Consider the following 21,868-nt stretch of genomic DNA (forward strand, 5'->3'; position numbering starts at 1 on the left):
TTGCTGGTTCTAGAGAGTCATACCGAAGGAACCCCAAAGTTACACACTCCCTGCTGCAAATCACAGAAAAGTTGGAGAACCATGAACACTATAACTTAACCTCAAAACTATTAAGCGAACCCCAGAAATATCAATAGAGCCTCACTGCCCCTGAGTCCCATCAATACAGAAGAATTTAGAAAACAGCAGTCATCATTCATTTCCTTCATGCCTTCATTCATTCAACAAATATTGAGTGCTTATTACATGCCAAGTACTGTGTTAGGGGCTGAGGATACAGCTGTGAAAAAAACCGATGAAGTCCTTGCCTCAAGGAACTTATGGTCTAAGTGGAGGGAGAGAGACAATATAACATCGGGATGTAACATGTTGTTGTGTGCGCTGGAAAGAAAAATTAAGCATGGCAGGCATATAGGAGTAATGGATGTGTGTTATTTTGCGTACAGTGGTCAGGCACAGCCTCTGTGATAAGGTGACATTCGAACAGAAATTTCTGAGAAGGGAAGGAGAAAGGGATGCAGCTCTCTGGGCCAAGAGCTTTCCAGGCAGAAGGAAGAGCTAGTAAACAGCCTAAGGTGGGAGCCAGTGGGAGCCCATGTGGCTGGAGCCACGTGAACTTGAGAAGGAGTGGTGGAGGGGTGCCTCGTAGGCCTTGGTAAAACCTCACATTTACTCTGAGGAGGGGAGTCATTGAGATTTTGAGTAACTAGAGGAGTGACATGGTCTGACTTACGGTTTAAAAGGATCACTCTGGCTGCTGTATGGAGAATAAACTGTAGGGGATCCAGGGAGACCAGTAAAGAGACTATGGCTGTAGTCCAGCAGACAGATGGTGGATTAGATCATGTAGCAACAATGACGATGGTGAGAAGTGGTCAGATTTTGGATATCGCCATGAGGCTCACTGAGGGATTGGATGTGGGTTTTCAGAGAAAGGAGTACAAAATGACTCCTAGGCTTTTGGCTTCCAAATGAAGATGCTTGTCCTCCGGGGGGATGCGGAGCGGGGAGGCAATGCAGACTATTTACATCAAACACAGAAAGTGGACATGAACTCAGTCTAGTCGTTATGGATCTGAGAGCTGCCTGTGCTGAAGTACTTCAGGCCAAGGTCTGGGCTGATGAGGAAGGATCAAAAAATGGAGCCAAGAGTTGGGCAGAGCTGACGAGCAGTATGACTAGAACAGAATGCCATCTGTAGGTCAAGGCCGGATGTTAAGATACTTAGATAAGGGGATGCAATACTGAAAGCAAAGTCAAGGTCAGAGTTCAGAGTTTCAGTCCAGTTTGGGAGGCAAAGGCAGTAATTCAAACGGGACAAGAGCAAGGATAATTTATGAAATATGAGAAGGCTTTGAGTACAACATCTCATTTAATCTTTACAACAACCCCAAGAATTAGGTGTCATTAGCCCTATTTTACAAATGAGGAAAATCAAAAGGGTGAATAACCTACACGTGGCTGGTAAGCAGTAGAACACGATTTTAAGCTTAGTTTGGATCTGACTCTACAGCATGAGTTTAAGCTTAAAGACTGAGCAATACTGCAAGTTTCAATGTCTCAGTAGGCAGCTGAAGTCATCTCAGAGGTTCAAGTTAGGTGGGTGTGGGAGTAGTAAGCACAAGTGGAAGCAGAGTCCAAGTATACAGACAAATTTGGATCCAAGTTGGAGTTTGAAATCAGGAACCCAGGATCTGGCAGAGCAACACACCCTACTGCAGCAGCACCAAGAGCTAAGCAAGGCATTGCAGATGCAGACGGTTGTAATGCAAGGTAAGTATTCTGCTTAGCTAGATTTGTTAGATTTGTAACACTGCCACCTTATTATACCAAGGCATCAAGGGTAACATGCAAATCCAATGGAATTTGACTGTTAGACCTCTGCACTGGAACTGAGAGTGTTTCAACATGGGTAATCAAACGTCTTTTGTGTAAGATACTTGTTACATAAATATCCTTTTCTTTACCTGGTTTATTTAAGGAGCCTGGCCGAGGCACTACAAGGAAAGAGCTTGGTGGGTTCACAATGCTCTTTCAAAGGTAAACAACTTTGGGCTTCCAATACTTTTGTTTCTTTTCCTCCACCAAATGCAGGAACTGAACACACTGAACACAAATTCCATTCTTAATCTGCTTAAAAGGCACATTAATGCACTCAGTCCAATGCAGCTATTATAGAAATAAGAGCTATAAGCAGTATATACTGGTAAAGGCTAATCATCGTGGCTATTATAGTGGGTTAGAATTCAACAAGGTGCTGTCCTTTTCAGAGTTGTCCCAGGTAGGCTGTATTGTTAGGCTCAAGTAATTTGCATCTTCTAAGTTAACAAGGACCTTAGGCCCATAGAGATAAGTGCCACCCAGTGACAGAGAGTGAGTTAGTGGTGAAAGTGGATCCAGAACTCTGATCTCCCAATTCCCAATTTGTCCTCTTTCTTCTCTATCTAGATTTTAATGAGATATTAGATTTGAATAGTAAGCAATCCTAATATGAACAGGCATATAGTAAAACTACAATTACTGATACTAGATACATGATAAACCCATTTAGGGTAGAGCATCTACTTGTTTTGAATTCAACAGTAAATGGGAACTGAAAAGGCCAAGATTAGGTGAGCAATTCAGTCAGAGAACATGACAACCAGCCCACTAACTAAATGTGCTACACACCATAGCATATGATGGAAAACAGTACTTTAAAATAATTTTGTAAGGAATACTATGCAGAACCTACACTATTTTAACCTAGAAGCAAAGGTGATACCATATTGAATTTTATTTTAAAAATAGTTTGATTCATAATGCTCTTTTTACTCCTTAGATGTAGGCCCCAGTATAAATTTATATAACTGGCTCAGTCTTTATGATACAAACCACCTGTTCCCAAGCTGCAGCAACTGCAGCAGGAAATAAGAAACAAGACTATCTCATCATCATCATCACTGAAGTGGCTGCATAAGGATCCCTAAGGTGTAGTCATGACTTTGTCATGAAGTTGTTTGGCATTAGAAATTCCAATTCCTACTGTAGTTAAAGTAAACTAAACACAGCAAGCCTGGTAAGGTTAATTGAATAGAAAATACCTGGTTTCTTATTTGGGAAGATGTGGATGAATAGGAACTCTCATATGCTTGCAGGAATGTAAATCAATATGCTCACTTTTGGACAGCAATATAGCATCTCATAGACTTGAAGATATGCATTCTCTGTGACCCAGCAATTTTACTTCTAGATATATACCCTAAAGACACTCTTATACGTGTTTACAAGAATTCTCACTGCAAATGTGTTTGTAGCAGCAAAATTTTAAAAACAAGTGTCATTTAAAAAGTGGATAGGACTTCCCTGATGGTCCAGTGGTTAAGAATCCACCTTCCAATGCAGGGGACGTGGGTTTGATCCTTGGTTGGGGAACTAAGATTCCCACATGCTGCGGGGCAACTAAGCCCACATGCTCTAGAGCCCGCATGCTACAACTACTGAGCCCCCGACCCCAAAAGAAGAAAAAAAATGGATACACTGCAACGCAGCAATTAAAATGGAATTAGAGCTACATATATCAACATAAATTTCAGAGACATGTTGAGTGAAAAACATAAGTTGAAAAAATAGGAATATGCCATGAGATTTTAAAACATGCACTATTACATGCTTACAAAATCATTAGTAAAAGTGAAACCGTGCACCTCAGATTGGGACTTGAACCCACGTGCTGGGACTGGAGCCCAGCCAAAACTCTGACTGGGACTTGAACCCACGCAGCTGGGACTTGAACCCGGCCAAAATCCACAGTCTTCCAACTGACATCACACACCTGGTTTTAGGACTTAAAGAAACTCAGGTTCTTGATGTCTCATTGCAGAACGAATTCAGTGAGAGACAAAGTGATAGGTAAGAGGTGGATTTATTTAGAGAGAAACACTCCACAGAGTATGGGCCATCTCAGAAGGTGAGAAAGGCACCAGGGTATGGGGTTGTCAGTTTTTATAGGAGTGGGTAATTTCATAGGCTAATGAGTGGGAGGAGTATTCCAGCTATTTCAGGAAGGGGTGGGGATTTCTAGGAATTGGGCCACCGTCAGTCTTGGAACTGTCATGGCGCCTGTGGGTGTATCATTTAGCTTGCAGATGTGTTACAGTTAGTGTATACCGAGACTCAAGGTCTAGTGGAAGTTGACTTGCCATCTTGGACCCATTTGGTTCTAATCAGTTTATGTAATGTCCTTGGGCTATGTCATTCTTTCAAAGGTTGTGCCCTGCTCCCTTCCCTCCTGTGTCAAAAGTATAAAACTGTGCATGAGAATGATAAACAAAATTCAGAAAAGTTGTCTACCTCTGAGGAGGGAGGTAGGGAAATGAGATGTGGGAGGGTTAAAGAGAGGGATTCAATTGTATCTGTAGGTGTTTATCTGATGCAAATGCACATTAGATGAACTGATAAAGCAAGTGGTATTGAAACAGGAGGGAAGGAGGCAAGGCACAACCTTTGAAAGAATGACATAGCCCAAGGACATGACATAAACTGATTAGAACCAAATGGGTCCAAGATGGCAAGTCAACTTCCACTAGACCTTGAGCCTCGGTATACACTAACTGTAACACATCAGCAAGCTAAATGACACACCCACAGGCTCCATGACAGTTCCAAGACTGACCATAAGGATCAAACAGTGGGTGGTGGCCCAATTCCTGGAAATCCCCACCCTTTCCTGAAATAGCTGGAATACTCCTTCCATTCATTAGCCTATGAAATTACCCACTCCTATAAAAACTGACAACCCCATACCCTGGTGCCTTTCTCACCTTCTGAGATGGCCCACACTCTTGTCTGTGGAGTGTTTCTCTCTAAATAAATCCACTTCTTACCTATCACTTTGTCTCTCACTGAATTCTTTCTGCAATGAGACATCAAGAACCTGAGATTCCTTAAGTCCTAAAACCAGGTGTGTGATGTCAGTTGGAAGACTGTGGGTTTTGGCCGGGTTCAAGTCCCAATCAGGGTTTTGGCTGGGTTCGAGTCCCGGCAGCATGGGTTCAAGTCCCAATCTGAGGTGCACAGCTTCAGTATCTATACATTTTTTTTTAAAATTTTTATTCATTTATTTATTTAATTTTTGGCTGTGCTGGGTCTCGTTTCTGTGCGAGGGCTTTCTCTAGTTGTGGCGAGTGGGGGCCACTCTTCATCGTGGTGTGCGGGCCTCTCATTGTCGCGGCCTCTCTTGTTGCAGAGCACAGGCTCCAGACGCGCAGGCTCAGTAACTGTGGCTCACGGGCCTAGTTGCTCCGCGGCATGTGGGATCTTCCCAGACCAGGGCTTGAACCCGTGTCCCCTGCATTGGCAGGCAGATTCTCAACCACTGTGCCACCAGGGAAGCCCTCTATACGTTTTTTAAAAAAATTCTACACCAGTTTTCCCATGTGCTTGAAATCTTATTTAAATAATAACCAAAAAAGTGTGTATGTGTGTGTGGGGGGGTGTTGCTGTTTCCAAATTAAACCTAATATCTAAGATTCAGAAATAGCTCTAAAAATTGTGATGCCAAACCAACAGCTGGAACATTCCTCTAAGTTAGAATTAGTCGTTTAAAAAGTAAATTATTTTTGGACATAAACAAAATGGCAGAATAGAAACCTCTAGACCTCACTGCCCCACAGAAAAACCGACTTTAACAATACATGGTCCAAAAAGCCTTTATGAATACTCCAGATCCCAGTTAAGAAGTCACAGAACCCCCAGACAATCTTAAAGCCAAGAACAGAAGCACTGAAATGAGCAATTTGAAAAGCAGTTTTGTTTCAACCATGTCAGCCCCTTCCTCAAGCCAGCGTGGCTCATGCTTGGGAGGGAAAGCCCACCTTGAAGCTTCTCCTTTGGGAGGGACAGGGAGGAATAGAACAATCAACCAATGTTCCAGGTTTTCGGGGGCTGCCCCAGAGATTGATTGCAGTCTGGCCTGACTCAAAGCACCACTTTGGCTGCCTGGGGGCCACTGAGAACAAAAGAGAGCTCAGGGAATTGTTGCAGCACCAGAGAACCTGCAGTACCTGGGACAGACATTGGACAAAGCAAGAGACGACAACCTCCTGGAAAAGAAACTTGGTTGGGGGATGAGGGGTTGGGGGGATTGGGGGGGTGGTGGCAACACACACAAGTACCGAGATTACACAATCCCACAAAAGGTTTGAGAATCTCTAGCTGGGACTATTGGTGAGATTACTCCCCAGTACAAGCCAGTCTGTAAAGATAGGTAGAAGCACCTGTTTTTTCAGATGCAAATATCAGAACAAAAAATAACAAGACACATGAAGGAACACGGAAACATGGCCCAAAGAAATAAATCTCCATATACTGAAAGAAAATGAAACGGAGATCTATGAATTACCTGACAAATAGTTCAAAATAATCATCTTAAAGAAGCTCAATGTGCTACAAGAGAACATAGATAAACAACACACAAAATCAGGAAAACAATGCATGAACAAAGTAAGGATACAACAAAGATTTAGAAACTATAAATTCACAAGAGGGGCTCAACAACAGACTTGATCAAGCAGAAGAATCAGTGAACTCGAAGACAGTTCATTTGACATTATCAAGTCAGAGAAACAAACAAAAAGAACAAGAGAAGAAAGCCTAAAGGACTTATGAGACAAGATCAAGTGGACAAATGCATATTACTTAGTAAAAGAAGCCAGTCTGAAAAGGCTACATACTATATGATTTCAATATATAACATCCTGGAAAAGGCAAGACTATGTATGGAGAGTAAAAAGATCAGTGGTTGCATCGGTTTTGGGGTGGGGTGGGAGCAGAGGGAAGAATGAGTAGGCAAAACACAGAGGAGTTTTAGGACAGTGAAACTACTCTGATGATACAATGGTGGACACATCATTATACATTTGTCCAAACCTACAGTATGTACAGTATCAAGAGTAAACCCTAATTAATGTGAACTATGGACTTAGGCTGATACTGTTGTGTCAACGTTATGTTCATCAATTATAACAAATGTACCACTCTGGTGGGGGATATTGACAATGGGGGAGCTGTGCATGTGTGGGGACAGTAGGTATACCAGAAATCTCTGTACCTTATACGTAATTTTGCTGTGAACCTAAAATTTCCCTAGGGCTTCCCTGGTGGCGCAGCGGTTGAGAGTCTGCCTGCCAATGCAGGGGACACGGGTTCGAACCCTGGTCTGGGAAGATCCCACATGCCGCTAGAGCAACTAGGCCCGTGAGCCACAGTTACTGAGCCTGCGCGTTTGGAGCTTGTGCTCCGCAACGAGAGAGGCCGCGATGGTGAGAGGCCCGCGCACCGCGATGAAGAGTGGCCCCCGCTTGCCGCAACTAGAGAAAGCCCTCGCACAGAAACGAAGACCCAACACAGCCAAAAAAAATAAATATAAATAAATAAAAATTTTTAAAAAAAAGCTTAAAAAAAAAATTTCCCTAAAAAATAAAGTCCATTAAAAACAAACAAACAAAAAAAGGCTTCAAATCAACAATCTAACTTTACACCTCAAGGAGCTAGGAAAAAAAAACAAAACTAAACCCAAAGTTATCAGAAGGAAAATTAGAACAGAAATAAATGAAATAGAGAAAAGATAAATTTAACAAATGCTTAGCTAGAGTAAGAGAAAGAGAAAGGAGTCAACATAAATCAGAAATGAAAGAGACAGAAATTAAAAAGGGATCATATGAGACTATAATGAACAACTGTATGCCAACAAATTGGATAACCTAGAAGAAATGGATAAATCTCTAGAAACATGCAACCTGTAAGAGTGAACTGTGAAGAAATGGAGATTGACTCAATCATCAAAAACCTCCCAACAAAGAAAAGCCCAGGACCACATGGCTTGACTAGAGAAGTCTACCTAACATTTAAAGAAGAATATCAATCCTTCTCAAACTCTTCCAAAAAACTGAAGCAGGAATACTTCCAAACTCATTCTATGAGGCCAGCATTATCCTGATGCCAAAATCAGACAAAGATCTAAGAAAATAAAACTACAGACCAATATACCTGATGAATACTGATATAAAAATGCTCAAAAAAAAAATACTAGCAAACTGAATTCAACAGCACAAAGAATTAACATTATAAACAGGTGGGATTCCTGGAATATAAGAATCAACCAACATATGGAAATCAACGTAATATAGCACATTTTCAGGATGAATGACAAAACCCACATGACTATCTCAATTAATATGGAAAAAGCATTTGACAAAAATTCAACACCTTTTCATGATTAAAAAAAACACTCAACAAAATAGGAACAGAGGGAAATTACTTCAACATAATAAAGGCTACATATGAAAATCCACAGCTAACATCATATCTAAGGGTGAAAAACTGAAAGCTTTTCCTCTAAGAGCTTGCCTTTTTAAGGTAACTTGAATATACATTTAAATTCACAATGATATACATTGAAATCACTGAATTCACTGAAAATATATGCATTTTTAAAACCTTTGTGAATCCAGATGAAATTAATAAATAGGTCAGTGGAAAGGTAGAAGTCCAGATATTAAGAGAACTGGCTTTGTACAAAACAGGAATGGAAGACAAAACAGAAAAGTGAGGTTAAAGGAAGAATGGTTATATTTGGATAGGTAAATGGGTAAGTTCTTGAGCAAAGGAAAGATGGTGTATTGTAGAGCAAATACATTTAAAGGAGGTTCCTCCAACTGCATAGTTCAAAGCTTCCACACACATCTTACATAATAAGTTTTGAAATCTATGAAGGCCTTATTCCATTTTAATGTGTGAGGTTAAGTCAACAAGAGATTTTTGTGTGGAGATGAAGAATTGTTTTCTTTTAAGTCTTTTAGCCTAACATAGTTTAAACTGTAGCCAAGATTCAAAGATGCTGAAAAGTGGAACTAGATAAGATTCTGCTAGTGGTTTTCATTCTAGCAGGTAATTATTTTCATTACCTAGAGTTAAACAAGAGCCATATTTGCCGGCCATGATTTATTTGTCCTTTTTCTTCAAACAGGATAACCAAAGATACAGACAGTATTCAATAAAATAAAATAGATGAAACAAATTCTAAGAGACTGTGATGCCACATGCTACATTTAACCTAATTTTATTCATGCTTGCCTTGGGATGGGGAATAGATCATTCAGTAAAAACATACAGTAAAAACAAAATATGTCTTATCATGTACAACTTTTAAACTACAATAATGATGTACCTTAATTACTTCCATGCACACAAGTCTAACATTACAGTTCTTTTTTTTTTTTAAAATAAACACAATTAAGACTTCTAGGAGCATTTTATAATAAAGTAATTCCTAATTTTTCTTTGTAGATAGATCAAGCACCTCCAAAATACAAATTCCTATACACAGTGAGCGCTTTACTTAAAATGAATACTTACGTAAATTAAGTACATGGACAGCCTTAGGATAAGCTGACATTATATATTCAGCTAAATAGGCAACAAACCATAGTGCCAAATGGAAAAAGTGTATTTGCAAATAAATTTCAAAAACTAAGTTAACTTTTTATAATTAAATACAGAAAATATACTGATTTGCTAAAATAAATAAGATGTGATGTAGCAACACTTCACTATAAAGAATGCATACCAGAACATTTATAAACAGTGAGTGAATCTTATTAAGAATAGTTTACTACAATAAACGCTGGCTAAATAGAAGTGCATATTGTGAAGCACTATGGGTGGTATATGTTTTGCCACATACTTTTGTTACCTTGAGGTAGATAACACATGTGTACCAAATTCGGCATTCATTTTCAGTTGCTGCTGGTATCATGTGTTTTTAAGAAATGTGTACAGTATGAAAAACTTGAAAATACTCATGAATGAAAAATGTTTTAGGAAAAAAATAGATATTTTCATGCAATTATGTACAGTCTCACTGTGTAAATTTCAAGGCAAGATTTTTGTTTCCTGTAAAACAGATCATTGTTCTATGAGAGAATGTTTTTTTACTTGTCTTAGTGCATTTCTTTTGTCTCCTCCTGCATTGCATTATTTTGCTCTATTCTTTATTTTTGTGTGCAAACGACATGCCAGTTAAAACGAAAACCATCTCACATGTAGAAAAAAAGTCTGGATTTTAAAAACCAAGAAAATATCCTTTCTAAATGACACCATCTGATTCAAGTAAAAAAATGGCTTAAACACTAGTAATAAAGAAGACAAAACACATTTCATGAAGAATACACAAAGAAATGTCTGCTGAGTGTTTTAGTTCAGATGTTTCAGAATGCTGCTGTATGTTTTATGAGGAATCTGAGGGGAAGATTTCATAGCAGAAGGTGTTAATGTGGCCTGTATTGACTTAAGTGGTGACCCAACTGGACTGTGAAACTGTGGGATGCCTATGGATTCAAGCTGCTTGTTAAAGAGGAACTCTCCACTGTTGTTCAGAAATCCTTCCTCATTTCCTCTCTCCCCAAGCTTCCCATCCTCTACCGGCTCAGTTTCTAGCATTTCAGCATCCTCTTTCCTGCTAAAGAACTTGTCCAGGTAACTGGTATAAGTGTTTTCCTTTTCAATTTGCTCATCCTTCCTTACCTCACAACAAAACTGATTTATGAGAAAACAGTCCTCCCCACCTCCCACAAACTGGCTATCCCAAGAAGACTGGTACAAGGCTTCTAATTGAGCCAAATTGGCCATTCCTTTCTCCTGTTTTTCTCGGCTTACTGACTTGGATATCAAACTTTTCAATTCTAGTTGGGACACTGAGCTATTCAAGTCATTTAATTTGTCAACAACATCAGTAGGCTCATGTTGTGAACTAAGTTGAATAGTTCCTGCAATAAAGGAATCAAAGTCAAATCCCTGATTCTTTTCCCTTTCTTTTTCAGCCAGTTGCTGTGATGCTTCCTCTAGAGCTATCTGGGCTTTAACCAATCCATTCCTTTCACATTTTGACTTGCCTTTCTTATCAGATTTTTCTTTGCTTTGTTCTTTCCAATTGGAAAGATCTATAATAAGCTTGGGTTCATAGTAATGATTAACTTCACTCTCTCTCCAAACTAAGTTATCTAAGTATGATGATGACCTCGTTTTGTAGTTACAAGTATGGCTACACTCCAGATCACAATATTTGTTTTCATGATGATCTGAGTATTGCCAACAAGGCTCAGTAGAGTAACTGGTGTCAAAAGCAGGATCCTCCAAATACTTTTCACGATCTCCATCCAAATATTTTCGAGGATCGACTTGTACTTCTTCTTCATCAGTGACGTCGGACAGAGCTCTTGGGTCAAGCTGAACTTCATCAATATCAAAGTTGTTATGTATAGGCCAATCATGCTCTGAAAACTGACAATCATGGTACCTGAAAAAAATTAATACATTAGTCTTAGTCCAGGTGTATGATTTCATTTTCAAATGCACTGCGTGCCTTTTAGATCAAAACACTGTGCTTGCTAGGTCTATGAGGGGATAATAGGAGTGTTAAGTCATGAGTCTTCCTCCAGGAATTTATAATTTATAATCTTAACGGATAGGTAAGCTCTGTTACTATATAAAGCAATATGAGGCAATATTTGGTAATTACCAATAAAGTATATAATTAAATAAAATGTATACAAACATCTGAGTGACTGATCTACAGTTCAATTCTAACACTGTTTCACACACAGAAAAAAATACTTTATGGCCACAAAATGTAGGTCTCTAATCTCAATCAGGTGTCATACAGATTTTCACTCTACTGGTAATAAGGCAGATAAGAAGAGGACTTGATGGAAATCATCACCATGAACAGAAAAAACAAAAAACAAAAAAACCCAACAAGTATCCATGTATATGTTTTACTGAATGTGGTATTCTCTTACTGACACATTACAGTAAGGTGACCACACCATGCTCAAGTAGCGGCAGACTGAGACACACATGAAAACATGGGGGGTTGAGGAGGAGGGAATAGAAAAGAGATTAGATAACTAATAAGTATGATAGAAAACGTGGAGACTGGAAAACATCTGGGTATGTGAGGAAAGAACTATACACAGATGGTAGAAATGTTCATTTGGAGAAAGAAAATGGTTGGCAGATGTGTGTAAACATACTCTCAAACACCTCAACATTTTAGGATTAAAAAAATGCAACAAGTGAACTAATTTCAACATTAACTACTTCTTGTTCCAAAGTAGCATTTAATTTTTCTCATTATATATATCCTAAGCAGCAATTATTAAATATTTAAATCACATAAAGGCTATTCAAAGACAGCAGTAAGTTCAGCAGAAACCCAAGACCAATTCTAAATTTTTAAGACTTTTACATTGTCTTATCATATATAATTTAAAATTAAAACTCACTATATTATGGTTCACTGAAAATAAAATCTTTTTTTAAAAAAAAAATCTTTTTCTAATTTAGAGTCAATTTACCTTTCCCAGTTATAAATGTGACTATGAGTTTCATCCATAAGCAAAATATCATCAACTTCATCTTCAATATGAAAAGGATGACTTGAAATTGGCTCATCCATTGGAAAAGAATAAATGCTCATGTAAGGATGGGAAAGCGCTTCTTCTGCTGTCAACCGATCCATGGGGCTAAATGTCAAAATTTGTTCCAGGAAATCCAGTGCTGCAAAAGAAAGGAATAAAACACCTTAACTATACTGGAGGTCCACCAACCCATAAAGGACAAAAAGGGATTATAAAATTAAAAGGTAAGTTAATTTAAGTTTTGTCAGAGAAATAAAACTAACTTTCCTGATTCACTGATTGAAAAGACACGTGCCCAAGAAACAAAGTAAATATTTGAAATATACCCCAATCTCATATTATGGCCAGTTATAAAGAAAAAGGAATATATTAAGTTGAACCATGTGAAACTTTCATTTTTGTCAGTCAAAAACGGTCAAATAACAGCAATTTCATATGGCTCAACCTAATACATAGGTCCTAATTTCAGCTCTGCAACTCACTAGCTTAGCTGAATTACTAGCTATGTGGGACTGGACAGGTTATTTAAACTTGCTGAACTTCAGTTTCTTCATGTGTAGAATGGATATATAGACAGATGTCTTACAAGGTGTAAAAATTAAATGTATAGTGTCTAGTACTTAATATAAAGCCCTTTCCTCCCCTTATCTCACTGACTAGCTGTTGTACTAATTTGTTGATTTCTGTTTCACATCAATCACACTACAGCATATCACACAATGCACTTGATCATTTTAGGGCTATGGTGGAGCTACCACAAACCCAATTCTTCCCACTCAGTCTTTTAGCTCTTCCTAACTAAGCTCCTTACCCAGCCTGAATCACTCTGTCACCAGCCCTCCACCACCACACACTTGTACGCCTTAGGACTGACACCAATCTTCGATTCTGAATCATTCCTACCTTCCACTTTCTCCATTTCCTAGCCATACAGTGCTGATAAAAACTAGATGCAAAATCACATATATATCTAGCTTTCTACAAATTCATACATACTGTGGAATTTCAATTTGGCCTTTGCTATTGCTTAGCAATGTTCCTCACTATCTCTTTATGCTATCTATCTTCCCATTATTCTCAACAGATAAACTTCACATTTATCTCAATCCCTACTTCTTCACTATGGTCTATCACACATCTACTTAACCATACCTTCTGTCTCAAAGGAAAAGCTAGCTAGACCTTCTCTCTAAAACTAAGCTGCACTCTAGAAAGGATGCTATTCTCAATTCCCAATCTCTCATTAACATGAAAAATAGCTGACATTTATATAGCCATTTATATTTTCACCTTTTCTCCACTCCTCTCTATTATATTACCCTAATCTAGGAAGTCATTTCATGATACAACAAGCTGTTGTTCTTGGTTCTCCTGCAAGAGTCAGTCTTAGGCCAGGGCCCATGTGTCTCAAGGCAAGAGACAATCTGAGGCATCGAGTTATGGATGGTTGACTCAGCATAATTACCATCCTCAGAAGCAAACATATCCAGCTACACAAGAGGAATATACTCTAAAATCCCTAGCATTTGGGAACAGTAGATAGCAGGTAGAAAGAGGCAGAGGTAACAAAGAAAGTAGTCAGGCTGATGGACTTCCCTGGTGGCGCAGTGGTTAATAATCCGCCTACCAATACAGGGGATGGGTTTGATCCCTGGTCCGGGAAGATCCCACATGCCGCGGAGCAACTAAGCCCGTGCACCACAACTACTGAGCCTGTGCTCTAGAGCCCACAAGCCACAACTACTGAGCCCGCATGCCACGACTACTGAAGCCCATGTGCCTAGAGCCCACATGCAACAAGAGAAGCCACCGCAATGAGAAGCCCACACACCGCAAGGAAGAGTAGCCCCTGCTCACCGCAACTAGAGAAAGCCTGTGTGCAGCAACAAAGACTCAACGCAGGAAAAAAAAAAAAGAAAGTAGTCAGGCTGAGCTCCCAAATGTATGCAAATAAAAAACATTTCCATCATCGTTGGAAATGCTATTGGATAGCACTGCTCTAGAGGAAATCGGTCTATTTACTACAATGGTGTTGAAGTATAGGCTAAGATATAGAAATAAGTGGTAAATCTTTCCCACTCTTATTCAACATAGTTTTGGAAGTCCTAGTCATAGCAATCAGAGAAGAAAAAGAAATAAAAGGAATACAAATTGGAAAAGAAGTAAAACTGTCACTGTTTGCCAATAACATGATACTATATGTAGAAAATCCTAAAGATGCCACCAGAAAACTACTAGAACTAATCAATGAATTTGGTAAGGTTGCAGGATATAAAATTAATGCACAGAAATCTCTGGCATTCCTATACACCAACAACGAAAAATCAGAAAGAGAAACTAAGGAAACACTCCCATTTACCATTGTAACAAAAAGAATAAAATACCTAGGAATAAACCTGTCTAAGGAGGAGAAAGACTTGTACTCAGAAAACTATAAAACACTGATGAAAGAAATCAAAGATGACATAAACAGATGGAGAAATAGACCATGTTCTTGGATTGGAAGAATCAATAATGTGAAAATGACTATACTACTCAAAGCAATCTACAGATTCAATGCAGTGGCATTCTTCACAGAATTAGAACAAAAAATTTTACAATTCGTATGGAAACACAAAAGACCCCAAACAGCCAAAGCAATCTTGAGAAAGAAAAATGGAGTTGGAGGAATCAGGCTCCCCAACTTCAAACTATACCACAAAGCTACAGTAATCAAGACAGTATGGTACTGGCACAAAAACAGAAATATAGATCAATGGTACAGGATAGAATGCCCAGAGATAAACCCATGCACATATGGGCACCTAATTTACAACAAAGGAGGCAAGAACATACAATGGAGAAAAGACAGCCTCTTCAATAAGTGGTGCTGGGAAAACTGGACAGCTGCATGTAAAAGAATGAAATTTGACCACTACCTAACACCATACACAAAAATAAACTCCAAATGGATTAAAGACTTAAATGTAAGACCAGACACTATAAAACTCTTAAGAGGAAAACATAGGAAAAACACTCTTTGACACAAACCACAGCAAGATCTTTTTAGACCCACCTCCTAGAGTAACGGAAATAAAAACATAAAAAAACAAATGGGACCTAATTAAACTTAAATGCTTTTGCACAGCAAAGGAAACCATAAAGAAGACAAAAAGACAACCCTCAGAATGGGAGAAAATATTTGCAAATGAAACAACAGACAAAGGATTAATCTCCAAAATATAAAAACAGCTCATGGAGCTCAATATCAAAAAAACAAACAATCCAGTTAAAAAATGGATGGAAGGCCTAAATAGACATTTCACCAAGGAAGACATACAAATGGCCAAGAGACACATGAAAAGATGCTCAACATCACTAATTATTAGAAAAATGCAAATCAAAACTACAATGAGGTATCACCTCACGCTGGTCAGAATGGCCATTATCAAAAAAGCTAGAAACAATAAATGCTGGAAAGGGTGTGGTGAAAAGGGAACCCTCCTGCACTGTTGGTGGGAATATAAATTGATACAACCACTATGGAAAACAGTATGGAGGTTCCTTAAAAAACTAAAAAAAGAACTACCATATGACCCAACAATCCGACTACTGGGCATATACCAAGAAAACCATAATTCAAAAAGAGACATGTACCACAATGTTCATTGCAGCACTATTTACAATAGCCAGGACATGGAACCAACCTAAATGTCCATAGACAGATGAATGGATAAAGAAGATGTGGCACATATATCCAGTGGAATATTACTCAGCCATCAAAAGAAATGAAATGAGTTATTTGTAGTGAGGTGGATGGACCCAGAGTCTGTCATACAGAGTGAAGTAAGTCAGAAAGAGAAAAACAAATACCGTATGCTAACGCATATATGTGGAATCTAAAAAAGAAAAAAAAATGGTACTGATAAACCTAGTTGCAGGGCAGGAATAAAGAGGTAGATATAGAGAATGGACTTGAGGACATGGGGTGGGAGGGCAAAGCTGGGGCAAAGTGAGAGTAGCACTGACATATATACACTACCAAATATAAAATGGTTGGCTGGTGGGAAGCAGCAGCATAGCACGGGGGAGATCAGCTCGGTGCTTTGCAATGACCTAGAGGGGTGGGATAGGGAGGATGGGAGGGAGGTTCAAGAGGGAGGGGATATGGGGACATGTGTTATGCATATGGTTGATTCGCTTTGTTGTGCAACAGAAACTAACACAGTATTATGAAGCAATTATACTCCAATAAAGATCTATTAAAAAAAAAAGAAATAAGTGGTAAACTATAGAGAAAGGGAGGATGAAAGGTAAGAATGGAGGGAAATTTAAAAGATTGGGTATTCATCTAAAGACACTAATGGGAACAGGGTTCCTAGTAGTCTTAATGTGTTAATTCACATGTACTTAATCTTATTTGCTTTTTCCCTCTGATGATCATGAACAGAACACGAGAAAAGCTTAAGATGTTTAGGAAACTATATATCCCTATCTTTATGATTCATGAAAGAACTATTACAATCCTGGCATTGATGTAGCTAAATACAGTATGATAATTCTTAAACATGTAAGACACAATCAACTTTTAAGAAAGATGTTTTTCATGTCTAATGCTCTTCTTTTAAAGAATGTTACCTTATTACAGATAACTATTACAGGAGTTAGACTTTTGTATCTTATTTATATCAACAAACCCTAAAGATATGTCTTATTTTGAGATATGAAATTAATTACTTTAGTGGTCAACAGTTTTGATTCTCCCCCAGTTCCTACTACTTTCAAGTTTGCACAAACTCTCACATTTAGCACCTAATATTACTAACAGTGATCCGTCAACTTTTATGTAGGAAGTTTGCTCATATGGAGTTTTGATCTTTCCTCCTTCTCTTCCTTGCTCTGAAACCTTTGCTTTCCCTGACTCAACTCCCTCTTTCATACCTAAATCACATTTATATTCATACCCACACTTATGTATCATATAACCCTCACAGAACCCCATTCCAGCTTAGTGAGAGTCAGTAATTAATAGGTTCACCTAGCGTAGACAATGAGAGGTATAAGCTGGAAAAGTAGATGGAGTTAGAACCAGGAGAGAGGGGTTACTTTCTGGAATCTAGAAAATTATTCAGAGCAAAGAAACAGATCCCAGCCTAAGTGCCAGGCCAAAAAAGGGAAAACCAGAGCTGAAGTTTTAGGTATACCTTAAAGTGTCTAAAGACTATTTGAGAGAATGCTACATATCTAAGGATAAAAAGCTAAAGCTTCCCTACACAAATCCTGTTTACACACAAACACACCATTACATGATGCCTACTCTTCAGTCACAATACCTTCTCGACTAATTCCCGGAAGCAGCTGAGTTAAAGGTCTGTGTGGCTCAGTCATGTCATTTCTAATGTAAACTGGAATTACGTTGAGAAGCTCCTGACGATCTTCCTCATGTACGACAGGAATAGATTCTAAAATCAGCTGCATCTGTTCAAGTTCATGTGCACCTGAGATCAAAAAAACACCAAATACAACAGGAATAAACACACTGTTTGCTTATTGGCAATAAACATTCTAAAGCTATAGGAAAGTAACTTAAAATATTGTAATGAACACTGGGGGGGGAATGGTTTTAACTGAATCATTAATCAGCAGATTTCACTGCACTGAATATCATCATCAACCTGCTCAAAAAGCATATCTATTTCAATTACTGCTCACTGATACGTTTAGTTTTAGCTGCTTTGTTTCCATAAGAAACTGACTTGAAGTCTGGCCTCATATTAAGGTATCATAAAGTAGTGAAAAAAGCAATGAATTGAGATTTAAAGACCTAGATTCTAGTCTTAACTGTACCACTAATTAACTCACTGTAACTCTGAGAATACTTAAAACAGTAATGACTTAATTTCACTATCAATAAAACAGAAGCCTGCACTAGATTTGTGAAACAAAAAGTTTTATAGTTATATATTAGGCTCAGTTAACATTTCAGGACCACTATTAAAGAAATAAAAGGGGAAACACTTCAGGCTAAATGGGCAACTAAAATTTTTTAAAAAACCATTCATTTGCTTTTCCACTTATTTCTAGAAATTCATTCAACATTCAAAATTTTTCTTGAGTGCCTACAATGAGCAAGGCACTTTAGAATACATCTGTGAAACAAAACTGAGCAAGTTCCTGCTTTCATGGAGCTCACAATCTAATGGAGGAAGACAGATAATAACTCTGTAAACATTCACATCAAACGGTGACAAATGCTATGAAGAAAAACAGAGTAAGCTAAGGGGGACAGGAGCACTGTTGGGGGTAGGGTTAATTTATATTAACAACCAAGGATGACCAAGGAAGGTCTCACTGAGAAGCTGAAAATTAAGGAAGTTAGGGAACACACCATACATTCATATGGAGGAAAGGAGTTCCAGGAAGATGAGAAAAGGCCCAAAGGCCTACAGGAGACAGTGGCCTTGGGATGTCCAAGAAACAACAATTAGGCAAGTGTAGCTGAAGTAGAGTGGCTCGGGGGGAAGTGATAGCAGATGAGGTCAGTGGTACCAGAACACAAAGAGTTTACTTTATCCTGAATTTGATAAGAAGCCATTATAGAGTTTTGAACAGAGAAATGACATGAGCTATGTTTTCAGAGAACTACTACATTGCTCTGTGGTAACTAGACCACAGACAGCAAAGGTCAAAGCAGGAAAGCCAGTCAGGAGGGCATGCATTAGACCAGGAGAGGCATAATGGTTTACTGAACTGGCAGGAGGTGGGTAGTGATAGAGATACTAACAAGCAGTTAGATTCAAGACATATTTTGAAGGAAGAGCCTGCAAGATCTGTGCTGAGAGAAGTGAAGGATGATGCCAAGATTTTGGCCTGAGCAACTAAGAAGTGGGTCTGGTTTACTAAGATGAGGAAGAGAGCAGAAAGAGAAAGTATGAGGGAGAAGTATCAGGAGGTCAGTTTTGGGTAGGTTAAATTTGAGATGCCATTAGCCATCCAAGTGGAGATATTGAGTAAGACCGAAAAATAAGGCTAGGACACTTACCAAAGGTTAAAAATACACAGATTTCCAATGAATGCTTAGTCCTTGCCTTTATTGCTCTGTTAATATATTGAGCTCTATACTAATCAACACTTAGATCTCCCTCATGTCGCTTTTACTGGATGGTTCACAAACCTACCGAAGAGGCTTTAGAAGGGAACTATCACTGAATCTTTCAAATCATTTCACAAACAATTCTCTTTAATTAAATGTTTAAAGTTTAAAAGAGTTTAAGATCGAAAATTATGTTATTTAGAGAGTTTTTTTTTTTTAATCCACCTTAACTAAAAACTCTCTCACGCACTTTTTTAGACTCCTTCATAGCACCAAACTCTGCAAAAATTGGTTGTTTCTGAAATATCACAGCAGTCAGGCAACACGATATGGCAAATCAAGCAACAGGGTTGATAGGGGACACAGAAAGAATTACTGAATTTTCAACAACTGCTAAAAAATTTTACCAGGAAGTGACAAACACTGACAGAATCAGGCAACTCAGGTATCATTTAACAGATAACCAACAAATACTATGGATCTACAAAATATGAAATTATGTTTAAGAAGATATATGCTAAAAAACACTAGAATTCTGACTAAATTTATTGAGTGAAAAATTCAGTGAATATGTAAGTTTTCTTAATTTTTTAGATATTAAAACCATTTATCTTTTCATTTTAATATTCTAAACTACAATAAATTGTTTTAAATCTTACATAAATCTTGCTTCATAGATATATGCAAAATTATTTCTCTTTGGGATAATTTTTTCCACTGTATTTTAAAATTTCTAACCTGCAAAGAGGGTTTTACCAGTCAGCATTTCAGCAAAGATGCAGCCTGCAGCCCACATGTCAATGGCTTTAGTATAATTATTAGGAGAAAGTAAAAGACGTGGAGATCTGTACCATTTAGTAACCAATCCTTCAGAAAGATGACCCTGAAAAAGAAACAAAAATATACTTTTTACTTTAGCTGAATTAACAGTACATAAAAAACACGATTCACTGAAGAATCCTTAATCTAAAAACAAACTGTAATTGTAAAATCCTAAAACAATACTGTTGATCTCTATGCCTATTTTCAAGTCTCTTGCACTTGTGAGCCTGAATGGAGGTTAAACTCCCCCTGTAATATACCATCTATAAAATTATGTTCACGTGAAATCTGCTAACCGAAGTATGCTAGAAGAATTTAGTGTTAAATCTAGGCCACATATTCAAAACAGGTTTCAGAGGAGGAGCTATTTTTCACTTCAAGTCTCAAGTTAATGAAGGAGCAGGTATGCTTTAAATCAATGAGAGAAAGGCAGGAAAGAGCACCAGAGGTGCTATTTAAAAATGCATTGCTGAGGCTTCCCTGGTGGCACGGAATCCGCCTGCCAATGCAGGGGACACGGGTTCGAGCCCTGGTCCGGGAAGATCCCACGTGCCGCAGAGCAACTAAGCCCATGCACCACAACTACTGAGCCCTCGTGCCGCAACTACTGAAGCCTGTGCACCTAGAACCCATGCTCCGCAACAAAAGAAGCCACCACAATGAGAAGCCCACGCACCACAACGAGTAGCTTCCGTTTGCTGCAACTAGAGAAAGCCCGTGCACAGCAACGAAGACCCAACGCAGCCAAAAATAATTAATTAACTTTAAAAATAAATAAAATAAAAATGCATTGCCAACCTCCTTACTGACAATCCAGCAGGCCTGGCTTTACTGCATATCCCATTCCTAATCAATTTTTACTACTTTTACATTTATGAATTGTTTGACAAAAACAGTTACACATATATTGCCTTATTTCATCTTCAAAACAACCCTGAGAAAATGTGAAGGTAGATATTAACACTCAGATTAAAGAATCTGCTTAAGGTCATATAGCTTAGTTGGATGTAGAAATTAACTCGATTTTAGATAGTGTAACTTCTAGTTCAGTGTTCTATCTACAATACTGCACTGTTATCCATAAAGAGGATGTGGTCATCCATTTCATTTTGGTACTCAATTTCTATGTTAAAGTTTGTTTTTTTTTTAATTAAGTTATACTCAGTGTGAGATGATACATGAAAATGAAAAGATCTGTCTTAGACATGTGCTATGGGAAGCCAAGCAAGCAGGCCTCCCAGGGATGCTTTATAACCAAAGCAGCTCCGTTTTTATATTTTGAACATCAGGATCCCACATATGATTTCATTTGAAAACTAAAAGACCAGAGTTCGGCTCAGAAAATTAAAGCAAGCTTTTATTTAAGGCAAAGTTACTATGAATCCTTTTGGCTATTCTTATTGCCTACTTTATCTTTATGCGAATTTAGATTTCAAACTAAACTAAGTTTACTAAACAAGGCAAAACAGAATGGTATGCTCGAATGGACCAAAAAAGGCATAAAAGTTGAAATAGC

The 21,868-nt window shown here is 38.2% G+C and overlaps 1 protein-coding gene across 3 annotated transcripts in view; it reads right to left on the reverse strand.

Moving 5' to 3' along the window:
- Window positions 1–8,975: 8,975 nt before the first annotated feature.
- The window catches only part of MAPK6 (mitogen-activated protein kinase 6), a 34,018-nt gene continuing 21,125 nt past the window's right edge, over window positions 8,976–21,868 (reverse strand). For all 3 annotated transcript variants that reach the window (XM_059913291.1, XM_059913293.1, XM_059913292.1), the window contains 4 exons: window positions 20,269–20,413; window positions 17,771–17,935; window positions 12,396–12,597; window positions 8,976–11,335 (listed from right to left, as the gene is read on the reverse strand). In XM_059913291.1, the coding sequence (XP_059769274.1) occupies window positions 10,234–11,335; window positions 12,396–12,597; window positions 17,771–17,935; window positions 20,269–20,413 (1,614 nt within the window). In that variant the 3' untranslated portion in view covers window positions 8,976–10,233. The remainder of the gene's footprint in view (window positions 11,336–12,395; window positions 12,598–17,770; window positions 17,936–20,268; window positions 20,414–21,868) is intronic.

Source organism: Balaenoptera ricei, chromosome 2, assembly GCF_028023285.1.
Source record: "Balaenoptera ricei isolate mBalRic1 chromosome 2, mBalRic1.hap2, whole genome shotgun sequence".
NCBI lineage: Eukaryota > Metazoa > Chordata > Mammalia > Artiodactyla > Balaenopteridae > Balaenoptera > Balaenoptera ricei.